Consider the following 12,182-nt stretch of genomic DNA (forward strand, 5'->3'; position numbering starts at 1 on the left):
ACTAGAGGAGGTGGGGATTGAACCAACAACTGTGAGATTGGTGGACAACTGCTCTACCACAGTCGCCCAAAAAATTTAATGAAAATTTGCCCAAAAAATGAAATTAAAATTAAAAACAACATTAAAAATTATTATAATAAAAATATTTACAAAGTTTTTTCTAAATAAAAAAGTTCATTTATTTGATAAATTTGATTTATTTAGCTACTGGTTATTCACTGTTTCTCTTTAAAAAAAAACTTGTTTAAGTTAATTTTATTCCAATTTTACCATGTTACTGTAAACACACAGTCACACAGTCTGTTGAGCAGTTTGCAGGCAGGTCTTTGCAAAATTTGTCAGGCACCAACATGATCCTGACTACTGAGATGATGGACAACATTAGAAACCGAATGAAATACTCTACAATCCACTTGGAATTAGACAAAGAGACACAAAAACAGCAGCACAGACAGTTTGTGGAGGTGAGAGAACTGAACATTTAACTAGTGATGGGTAAACAAATCTGATTGAACCCAGAGCTGGAGTCAGCACTTCAGGAAATCAACACCCGTAACCAAAGTAAGCTCAGGTAAGCGCATAGTGCAGACAGGTAGAGATCAGGGTTAAAGGGTTTTAATTTAGTTACTCTGTTTTCATACCAGCTGACCCTGGATCAGTTTCATACAATGATCCTGTCTGGTATGTCTGTAATTTACCCTGCTGATGGACAGTTGACATGTGACACTTGTTACTGTGCTGGCAGACATTGTGGCTCGCTGCCATCCAGCAGAGGAAAGATCAGTTCCCTCAGAGGAATCCAGAAACTAATATTAGTCTGAATTCTTCACTGTGATCAACAGAAAACATCTCAGGGGACATGTCCTCATATGGTCATTCTGTCTGCTCATGTGACTTCTCAGGTACAACAAATATCCAGCTTGACTTTTAACCTCAACTTATTGCAAAAGAGTTTGGACGCTGTGTTTCTGAATGAAATGATTTACACATCATTTGAACCAAATTTGAAAATTAAACAAAGGCACATTTCAGCTGTTCAGAGCTACAAATGTTGTTGCTTGTTTGCAAGGTAGTTGCCCAATTTGAATTGATGTCAACAACATGTTTTTCAAAAAACTTGGAACAGGAGCAACAAGAGAACAACTGTGTATGAGCTTAAAAAGGTGAGTATCATGAAAAAGACGTGTTTAGCACCTACAGAAGAAACATTTTTAACACAGAACTTCAAAGGATTTCAGAATTTAGTCATCTACACATTCAGAGACTACAGACAATGGACAAGAGCAAAACTAACAATGAATGGCCTTGGTGTTTGGGCCCTCAGGGGCCACTGCATTAACACAGACATGATTCTGATACACAAACAAAATCCAAAAAGGACTTGTGGCTTAGGGTTAGGGTTTGTTTCCACTGGCACGTGTAGCTAAGATATTTTGACATTTGTGGCTTTGCTTTGCTGAGGGGCTGAATTCAGCGTTAGTTTGGATTCACTGACAAAATAACAAAAGGCACAAAATGAGAATTTAGATTAGAACAAATGAATCCTATTATGGCAGAGGACATGCTTGTGTTTCTACACTCCCCAACCTCACCCACACTGGGGTGACTGAAAGGACATGTAAGCGGAGACAAACCAGTGTTAAGTCTTAAGAATGGTTTTTAGAAGCAGAAAAGCCCTGGCTGCATATGATGCACTTAACTTATCCTGTGAAGACTGGTCCAGTTATAATTCATCATGTTTTTTGTGAAAATAACAGTTTCTAAAAACATGTCACTGTTTTTTATCAGATTAGTATCCACAGAGGCAGCACTGTGTTGGAGTGGTTAGTGCTGCTGCCTCACAGCTGAAAGGTTGTGGGTTCATGTCCGTTGTGTGCGTGGTATTGTGTGACCTGGTGAATCCACATCCTCACACCAGCTGTGCGTACTGATCACTCCTTTTACTATATCATTTAAATAATTGATAATTTAATAATTGTTTACTAAACAATCAAAGCAGCAGTTTAGAATTTATTTTAGTTTAAAGATTTAAAGTTTGGTTTATATGCTGATTTAACAAGATTCACTTTCTTTTATTTTTGAGTCACGTGTGTAAAAGTAAAAACCTCACAGACTGTAGCTGTTATGAACAACGTTTTTAAAGCTCTCAGTTAGTCTTCACTAGGTTTGTCAGTAACAATAATTAGTTAAGGCACAAAGTGAAGAGGAGAGTGTTCAGTCGTCCTCTGTTTCAGCTGTCCTCCCTTCTGTGAGATGTCCTCAGGCAGATGGGGATGGATGGGCTGGTGAATGGACGGAGGCTCCATAAACATGTAAATCTGACCTTACCATGTTTCAAAGCTGCAGTGTTGCTGAATGAAGCAGCGCTGACTTAAAAAGCTTCTTTAGCCGTTCAGTTGATTCTCTGTTTACACCAAAGACGTTTTCAGACAGAAGAGGCTTTGATTCTCAAATACCACACAACCCCCCATTCCTACCTACCCCTATTGCCCCACCACCACCATCAGTGTGTGTGTAAAGGAATCTCCGGGCTTCTACCTGTACCACACCAACTCCACCTTGATTCTAAACGTGTATATGTTTCTACTGTAGTTGTGTGTATCGTGAGCTTGTTTTTCCATTGCTCATTTTTCTCTCTGATCATGTGTGAACACAACATAAACAGAGATTTCTAATTCACTGTCAACCACATGTCTGCTTAGCTGACCATTAGGACCATTAGGCTGACCAAAGGCAACAGTTAAAATTCTTTTTTTAATCAGGATATGGAGGCAAGGTTGTACAGTCCCAAATCTGGTCTGGTCCTATTCAGTGGTGGTTCAAGTCTGCAGTGGATCTGGTTCCAGGTGAAGCTTCATTGTTCTGCTCTGATTGTTCTCCAGGTTCTATCGGGTGCATCTGGTCCTAGTGAAACCCGACCACCTGCTAATGTTCAGCCTCACTGTTTGTCAGAGGGGGATTCCCTGGACTGTGAAACCGCCGGGAAACTCCACAAAGACTAAAAGAGTAGAAGGGCACAGAGTTTACATAGGACAGGGGTGGATGGTTTGGACTGAAGTCATTTGTATTATCTGGAGACTGGGACAGTTCTCTGTGATTATCTGTAATCTGAGGCCGTGAAACGTTACTACTCAGTTATCTTCACAGTTTGAATCCATCTGAAATGGTTATTTAAATGTGTAGTCATAGTTTTCACACATTTAATTTTTCTTTACAACAAATTTTTAAAAGTCCAATTAAATGGGATCCAGCAATTTCTGAATTTAACTTAATCCGACATGTTAAGAATTCTTGTGTCAGGGTTTGACATGATGGGAAAAGAATTGGACACATCCAGTGTCAGACATATTTAGACAATTAAATCTGGTCACAATTTGTGTAGGGTATCATTTTAATTTCACTAATAATATCAGTGTTACTGTTTCAATTAACACTACTCTCATTACATATGTGATTACATAGCCTCTACACAAAACAAGTCATTTTATTTAAATGTGTGTACCATCAGCAATGGACATGCCCATTAAGGACTCACCAAGCTCAGTTTGTGAACAGAATAAAGTAACTCAGTAATACAATACATAGTGATAGAATCAGTTCATCACTTAGTTATTAAGTAATTTGTCCGACACCATCAGTTAAAATCAGAAACACTCATCTGTGTGGGAGTCTTATTTACCTGCTCTAAGTCAGAAACCTGAAACTGTCTCTCCCACACACACTCTCTCTCTCATCCGTCCTCTGTCTCTGTGACATTTCGGCTGATATATAAACCACCATCAGATGCTCAAAGCCAGAAGATTCCTGCAGTGAAACACTGTCAGACCCACCTGTCTGCTCACCTGTCGTATGATCAGGGACCTGTCTGACTTCACAGCATCATGATCACCAGGTACGTGCCTTTAAAAAAGTACCACAAGCCAACAGAAACATCTGTGGATTTATCTGTCATGTTTAATTTGTGCAAATGTGTCTAGTTGAGAATCTTTGCAGACCATTTTGTGTTGCAAAGTGTTGCATTTTAGGACAGCAGGTATCAGTCTACATTCTGCTATATTTTCATACTTTTGATGATTTTTTCTGATGATGAGTCAAAAACCTCAAGTCAAGTTGTCTTTTAACTTTTTGTCATGGGGTTTAAGCCGAAACACGGTTTATCATGTAATTTTTTAAGAAATTCTCCATGTTAGTGTAATGTGATGCACACGTAGTATTTAGAAACGTGGAACATGTTAAATCTGTTTTTTACTCACTCCAACCACAGGTGATGACAAATGCCTTATTAATAATCTAAACTTAAATTAATTCAAATATTAATTTCTGTCAGAATAAAGCTAAAGTTTTTCCACTTATAATAGATGTATGTGTGCATACGTTGCAGGAGGGTTTTTCTTCTTTTCTCTCTGTTTGTCCTGATGGTGCAAGGAGACCTTGACTCCAATGGTAAGTTTATTACATTCCCCTCTTTTTATGCCCCTCACATTCAGCAGCACTGAGCTGAAAAGCTTTGTGTGAGCTCGGCATCAGTATCTGCTGTTGGAGTAAACATTGGGTGTTGGTTGTGTTGTGTTTGCAGATGTTGGAATTCAAACCATGTCAACAGGTAAATCACTGTCTGTCCTCTCAGTCTGTCTGTCCCACCTGTCTCTGACTCACCTGTCTGTGACATACGACTCTCTCTCTGTGACAGATAAAGACTCCACATCTGATGAAGCTCCTACAGGTGAATCACTTTGTACCTAGTGTGTGAAGCTCATCATTTACTCTACTCTCTGTTACTGAAGTGATTAATATTTTGATAAAACTGGTGTTGAAATAGAAAAAAGTGATCAGCAGCTTAGTTACATTCTGCCTACTTACTACAGTAATAAAGAAAAAACAAATTTAACTTAACATTTATAAAATGTTGAATGATGATGATGATGATGACATCCTTGTTTCAGAGAGCATGAATGCCGTCTCACCTGAGCAGCTCGGTAAGACTAAAACTCTTCTGTCTTCTTTATAGAACTAAAAATTCAGCAAACATTTAGTGTTTCTATAGTGAAACATTTTCCTTTGGTACTGTTTCGCTTTTCCATGTCAGTAAAAATGATGGGCAAGACCTCAAGTACTATGGACATTTGAAATGTTTGTTGAAATGGCCTATAGGGGTGTGTCTTGACAGAGTCCCCCTCAATGGATGGAACCACTGTACATTTACCTTCTATGGGAAAGTCCCATATTTTCCCATACCAATCCATCCCAAAACCTTTAGTCTGTGTAAATGTCAGTGACATGTGAGCTGACTAACAGGTGATTTAAAAAGCAGCATATATGTGTGACAAGCACACAGCCGACTGACTTTCTGCGTAGACAGCGTAAGATGCTGCTTTTATAACTTTAAGCTTTACAAAGATCTAGTCTTAACTTCCAGGGCAAACTTTATTATTCTAAGAGTTTTCTTAGAGTGCTGTTGCTGGGAGCAGCTCTTAGTGGAAGCTTAATTATTTTAAAGTGTTTATTCTAAAGTGCTAAAGTGGCTCTATGGAATAATTTAAGTCACCAGAACCTCCACCTCCTTATGCAACACTGACATCTAGTGTCCATCTTGACGAACATGAACTCTTGATGTGAATCACTGACCGACTGAGAACATGAATGAATCTGTTGAAGTAAACCATGAAAGTGACTCAGCAGGAAATATGCCAAGAAACTGTAACTGCATTCAATTACACCTGTGATTTACCTGCTCTCAACTGTCAACAGTTCTGATTAAATCATTGCTGTAGTTTTTTCATGAGAAACTTTGAGTATTTTGTAATATTTGGAAGTGATTCTAAAAGGAGCTCTATCTGTTTTCTTATATAAGCATTGTTTTGTTTTCAGAAGAACACTTGTACCATGGAAGAGGCCCGTCAGGTATGAACACAAACACCTTTGGTGAAGCTTTGACCGTCTGTCTTGTGAATAGTCTTAGAATAAAAACGTATGTGAATATCTGCTGCTCACCTGTTCACACCTGTTCATGTGGTGTTTAGAACAATAAATAGCTGCTTCACCTCGATGTGTTTCAGACACAAGCAGCTCCAGTTCAGAGGTTGCAGATGGTAAGACTGGGACATGAACACACAGAAGTTTTTTGGTCATCACTGCATGGGCTGGGATTCGACCCTGGACACTTTTGACTTGTCCTATCCTTGTTCCCCCATGTCCTAACATATTCATCCTTTCATTCACTCATGTTGTCATTTGCTCATCCATTAACATCTTCATTCATCTATCGTTTCTTTTAGTATTTGCTTTAATGATAAATACTTCATGCACTTATTCATTTAGTGTTGTGTTTGTTCGCAGCCCCAGCAGCCAATCAGGTGACAGTACCAGGTATTTACCTTTACTTTGATCCAAAGTGACTTACTGGTGAGATACAAGGCAGCATTCAATCAATCAAAGTCAAAAGTCAAGGAGGAAACATCATGTTTCCTTTTCATGAAAAAAGATTTAGGTGCATAAGAAGAGGTACAGAAGTCCTGTGTTCATTGATTGATTAAATGATCCATTCATTTATCATTCAACAATTTCAGAACCTGCTGCAGCAGCTACCAACAGTGTGGAGGAACAAGATGGTGAGACAAAGTATTATGTACATTATGATAAAGTATTGTGTTGTACTCTGTCACTGTTAATGTGTACTTTGTTTATTACTTCATACTTCACACTACCACATGTTACAGAATTTAGCTTCGATTTTGGACTATTGTCCACTTTTTATTGAAAATAACATTAGATACATTTGAATGAAATCACAAACAGCTGAGAATATTCATGACACATTATAAACAAACATGACTAAAAAACAACAATGGGAAGGTGGACACTTTATGTCTGTGCATCACCCAGAAAGTCACAGGCCAGCTCTACAGGGGCTCTAAGAACAGCCAGACCAGGCCCCAGTAGACCTGAGCATAATAAGAACAGATCCAAACTGTGATCCAAACCCAGTTACAGAGGACGGGTGAAACCCGAGTTATTGGAAAGTCGCATTTACCAAAACAACCCAATATAGTCCAGATATTATATTTCATTTTTAAACATATTCAAACACATTTTCACATTATGAGTGGGGGCAATGAACTAGAAGTACAGAAGTAGGAGAACATTAAGTAATGTTGCAGCCAACTGGATCTGGGCCTCATTAGAGACAAATTGTATGAACATACTTGTTCTGACTGAACACACATAAGCAGAGCAGTGTAGTATCTGCAGCCACACCTGGTCCCATGGTGGGAAAACGATACACAATTCTGTATGACAGATAGAACTAAAGGAATATGTTCATGAAACTCAAACATGTGCCATTCATCTCCAGCACAAGGCAGAGATTGTTGAAGTCAGAATTCTCTAAAATTATCTCTCCTTCATCTGAACCAATGAGATGTGATGTTGTCACTGTCCCTGTTGCTTTACACCTGAGCCGAGCTGGACCCAACCCGACTTAGGTTCTGGGTCAGGTCTTGGTTCTCTAGTGGACTCACAAAATCCTTTACTCAGCTTATTATCATAAGTAGCACAATCTAAAGTCAGCAGTGCTAGAAAATAACCATGTACATTTACTAATGTACTGTACAGGAAAACAGTTGTGCGATACTTCATTTCTGCTACTTTGTACTTGTGGCTTGATGATGACTTGATGTAGTGGAATTTACAGCATCATTGTCCAGTGAAACCCATGTGTGGTCACAGGCTGTTCTGAACAGGGACTATTCTGTGTACAGTTGACCGATAACACTTTTGTATTTTGAATTCAGTAAAACAAAAACAAACCAGGGTGTTTCATGAAACCAGTATCTGTAATTGTTGTTCATGCAGACGAGAGCGCCGACTCTGAAGAAGGGGGGAAAAAAAGGTTCAGCTCTCGGTCGTCCAAACCTCCTCATAGACCCACCCATATACAACGGAACCCCTCTCAGGCCATACCACACTCCTTCCTCTCCGTTCCAAGCCCTGCACTCAATCCTCAGCCAATCTTTCCCCAGTCAAAAACTCAGCTGAGGAGTCGGATGACCAAGAGACGATCCAGAACCAACCGCCATCAGATTTAGACATCAACCCAGTAACACACACACTTATTTGTCTTTCTATAGTTGTGAGGACACTCAGCCTCTAGTCCAAGGTGTCTCCACGTGTCAGACCACTGACCTGAGGATGGCAATGCGCCCTGTTACTCCACTGTACTAAATAACTGCTGAGGCTCACTCCAGTTTACCATCATTATGACCAAGACCATCAGAACTCAGTCTGTTTTGTCTCTCAGTGGAATTAAACAAATTGAACCACATCATCTGCAAAAAGCAGAGCAGAGATTCTGAGGCCCATGAACCACATGATCTCCTACCGCCAGTTGCACTTTAAGACACTGTCCATGTGAACCAGGTCAGTGACCTGGATTGAAGATACAAACAAACTCTCACTCTGAGAGTTCTAATCTCATTCCAAAAAGCTGAACCCTCAGACAAACATTTGAAGGTGTGACAACCAACTGTGTCCTCACAGTGTAGAAACGTCCTCACAATTTGTCCACACAACTATAAAAAGACATGCACTTAGTAACACAACATGTATGTAGGTCTAAGATGTGACGTGTCACATGACAGGTTCACACGTAAACATTTACTCAAATTAAAGGTGTACTGTATAAAAACGTGTGGAGACAGACATGTTAACCTCATATCAGTGTCAGAATGGTTTCTGTGTGCCACAACCCTTATGTTTGACAGATCACAGGAGTTAAAGAATTTATCCTCTGCTTTATTGGATCTAGCTGTAATATTGTCCTGATAAAGTCAAACATTTTGTGACTTTAGAGAAAAAAAGTTTGTCTGGTTGGAGCTTCCAACTCTTAATTCTCCTCTTCACCTTTTTATGTGTTTATCATTTCCCAGCTGAAACATTTAAGCAACTTTCTATTCACATATGCTGCTTGTTTCTTTTGTTTTATTTTAATAAAGTTTATTGAAAGAGAAGGAGTGGGTGATGTTTACACTACTCAGCCGGGCCCTGTGGGTATGCATTAACCTGAAATCACCACATCACCACATCACCTTTTCTGCAAGTTTGACTTACACTCTGTACTGACCCAGAACTCATCACTAAAACTGCACATGAGAACTTGCTTCACTAGTACGAAGACAAATGAAAGGCAAAGATTGAGAAACATTTTTTACCACAAAACACACACTGGAGCGAACTTATAATGGGGCTTTAGGAAAACCTGTAGCTACAATAAGATCAGATAAGTGGTTACACTTTTACTGGACTATTGTCTTCAAATGGCACCTGAAGTACCTACAGTTACCAGTAGAGGTTGCTTCACAGAAGTAAGTAACCAGTTGCCAGGGTGCCCATGGACTAAGTTGATGATTTTCTTCACTTGTACTGCTGTGCAGTACCGGTCCAAGCCCGATAGAAATTGGGGATGGTTGCTTCAGGAAGTGCATCCAGCATAAAAACTGTGCCAAATCAACATGGACACAACAATAACAACAACAATAATAATAATAATAATAATAATAATAATAATAATAATAATAATAATCTGCATGGATCCAAAACCCAATTCTTATTCACTTTCCACTCCAGATGTCATTTGGCTGTAAAGTAGGAGGTTTGACTTCATACTGGACATCAGAGGATCAGATAGAAAAGTACTTTACTTGTTATTAATGATATTAATCATTTTAGGAATCATATTTAAATTTATGATTAACATAGTAAAATAATCTAAAAAGCATGATCTTAAACTCTGAGCTTCATGTTGTCTTCTGCCTACTGCTTATGTAGGAATGAACTGAATATGCGCATTGCACCACCAATGCTCCCCAAAAATCCCCCAGTGGAGTCTTTTTTCACCCGCTTCACTTACTGTCCTGGACTTCTATTTTGAAGCATCTTCTCCCCTCTTCCTGTCCTATTGAGCTTTGGGCCACTTCACACACCTCAGTTCTGAGTAGTTTCACGGCTCTACATATCCCCACAGTCCCCTGAGAGATTGTCTCTCTGTGTTCTGCGTGCATCTGTGTGGACTCCTAATCTTCCTGATTTTGGACTGTGTTTCCCTTTTTTTTTGCTCTAAGCTTTGGTCAAATGTTTACCCCGGTCTGTTGGCCTTTGTTCATGTTTCCTCTTTGTTTTTTTATGTTTTTTCTGATCTGTCCCTATATGTGGTTAACATTTATTTCCTTCTCCAGATCATTTTGTTGCACACCTGACACCCCCTCATTTGTGTGCATCCTGTAACTGCTGTGTTTACTTTTTTCATTACCCCCTCATTTGTGCACTTTAGGATGTTAACATTTACATTTAGTCATTTAGCAGACGCTTTTATCAAAAGCGATTTACAAGTGAGGTACAAGGCAGCAAAAATCTAAGTCAAAGCAAAGCAAAATCCTATTAGAAAAGTGTTCACAGTTTACGAGATGCAAGTGTGAGAAAGAATACAAAGGAATTTTTTTTTTTTAAAGAGATTTAAGTGCATAGGAATTTTACAGTTTGTAGGTTGAAGCTGTCAGAAAGGTGATCATTCTACTCTTTGTTTAGGTCAAAGGTCAAAGTTGATTGTGGAGTTATACTAGAGTGAATTATAAGAATGGGTGTTTCTAATGTTTTGGGAACCTTACCGAAAATGAATTCATTCCTACTTGAGCTTATAATCTGTTTAAGAAACAACCAGGCCCGCTCTTATGCACATGGTTTTTTGTGTGTAGTTGTTGTGCATGTCGTGTCCTCTCTAAGTTGATTTCATGTAATTTATGTTGAATGTTAACTTTATGTTGTTCTGTGGACTTTATTTATCTGTGCTGCGTGATGTTGTTTCAATAGCCGATGAACAGGACATGTTTTAAATGGAATCCCTGATTTAAAAATATAATCAAAAAGACTGGTAGGAATTAATACTTTTTTATCCCCATGGTAAAATTGCTGTTACAAGGTAAATATTGATCGGGGCAGGGTTATTATGATAAACTAACAATGAAACTAAAATGATACACATACAGAAATTACTATAAATACTAAAACAAGACTACAAATTTTTACTAAAAACCAGTCCAATAAAACAAACTCACTCTGTTTAATGAGACTGGAAGGATATGTCAACCAGGGTGCTTGACACACATGGGTTTCAAACAATTAATTCAACGCTTCACAACAATAAAATTACTTTAACTGATTTCAATGAAAATTGTTGTAAATTCAGAATGACTCCAAAAGTACTATCCAATAAAAAGTACTTTGAAAGTGTGAAACTATAAGAACCTTGTTTCCAACTGAGCCACAGTTACTGTGTGTTGGGACATGGTTGTGTGGTCAGGCGAGTTGCTGCAGAAACACGACACCATTCAGAACAGAGAGACATCCTGGGGAAGATGGGTGTCTTAAAGTTACGTCTTCGTGAACATTTTAACAGAGCAAATCACTCATGACTATTTCAGGACAAAAGGACCCAACTGAGGATGAGGGTAGACACAGTTCAAGGAAAAACAGGTATCTGGTCCAAATGTTGAAATATAAGAGAAAGGGACAGCATATGCTAAATGTGTGTATGTACTTTAAAAAATAGTATGACCAGTCAGCATCACACCAATGACCCCTGTATTTGTGGACAACTGATCCTGTTGCACACATTATGAAAACACCACAGTTTCTGATCCACCACAATAATGTAGTAAAACTACTACGTATTTTATTAATATAGGTTGTGATTTAACAATGGACTTTATTTCCACACCCTGAATAATGAATAATCTTAGAAGCCAGTTTTTTTTTTAATGTTTCTTTGAATGCTTAAGTGGGACGTGAAGCTGGAGGATAGAAAAACACAAAAACGTGACTTGTGTCCATATTGTATTTCATTTGATTTTCAGTTCAAAAAGCTGAATGCAGGTAGTTTAGGGTTAAACCGGGGTGTGTTTGTCTTTAGGAACAGCTTCTGTTGTTCCAAGTTCCTGAGTCCGACTGAAAACACATCTCATTAGAGGCTGTTAGCATGCTCAAACACAGGTTGTCCAACAGATTTATGTCTGTGTTTTCCGTCCTGAGTTGACTTCTCAGAACTTTGTCTGAATTCAGGTTTTATTTTCACATTCAGTCTGATCCAGTTTGATTCATCTTGACAGTCAGTACAGCACAGGCCACACAGCCTA

The 12,182-nt window shown here is 38.7% G+C and overlaps 1 protein-coding gene across 4 annotated transcripts; it reads left to right on the forward strand.

Moving 5' to 3' along the window:
• Positions 1-3,803: 3,803 nt before the first annotated feature.
• Positions 3,804-8,995, forward strand: si:ch211-133n4.6 (uncharacterized protein LOC797776 homolog). Of its 4 annotated transcripts, none has more exons than XM_067476947.1 (10): positions 3,804-3,892; positions 4,382-4,443; positions 4,577-4,603; positions 4,691-4,723; positions 4,944-4,976; positions 5,872-5,901; positions 6,057-6,089; positions 6,337-6,366; positions 6,567-6,608; positions 7,852-8,995. In XM_067476947.1, exons 1-10 carry the CDS (start codon positions 3,882-3,884, stop codon positions 8,082-8,084), a joined length of 534 nt encoding a protein of 177 aa, XP_067333048.1. In that variant the 5' UTR covers positions 3,804-3,881; the 3' UTR covers positions 8,085-8,995. The 4 variants fall into 4 exon arrangements, with proteins under 4 accessions (XP_067333048.1, XP_067332197.1, XP_067334643.1 ...); XM_067476096.1 differs by having other exon boundaries at positions 5,869-5,901; positions 7,852-8,993; XM_067478542.1 differs by lacking the exon at positions 6,057-6,089.
• The last annotated feature ends 3,187 nt before the right edge of the window (positions 8,996-12,182 follow it).

This window comes from Channa argus, chromosome 1, assembly GCF_033026475.1.
Source record: "Channa argus isolate prfri chromosome 1, Channa argus male v1.0, whole genome shotgun sequence".
NCBI classification, from domain to species: Eukaryota; Metazoa; Chordata; class Actinopteri; order Anabantiformes; family Channidae; genus Channa; species Channa argus.

Bases quoted from the DNA above. Each gene is read 5' to 3' on its own strand.
- si:ch211-133n4.6 (XM_067476096.1), top strand. The intron at 6,367-6,566 runs GTATTTACCTTT...CAACAATTTCAG, and splicing joins CAATCAGGTGACAGTACCAG to AACCTGCTGCAGCAGCTACC. The intron at 6,609-7,851 runs GTGAGACAAAGT...TTGTTCATGCAG, and splicing joins CAGTGTGGAGGAACAAGATG to ACGAGAGCGCCGACTCTGAA.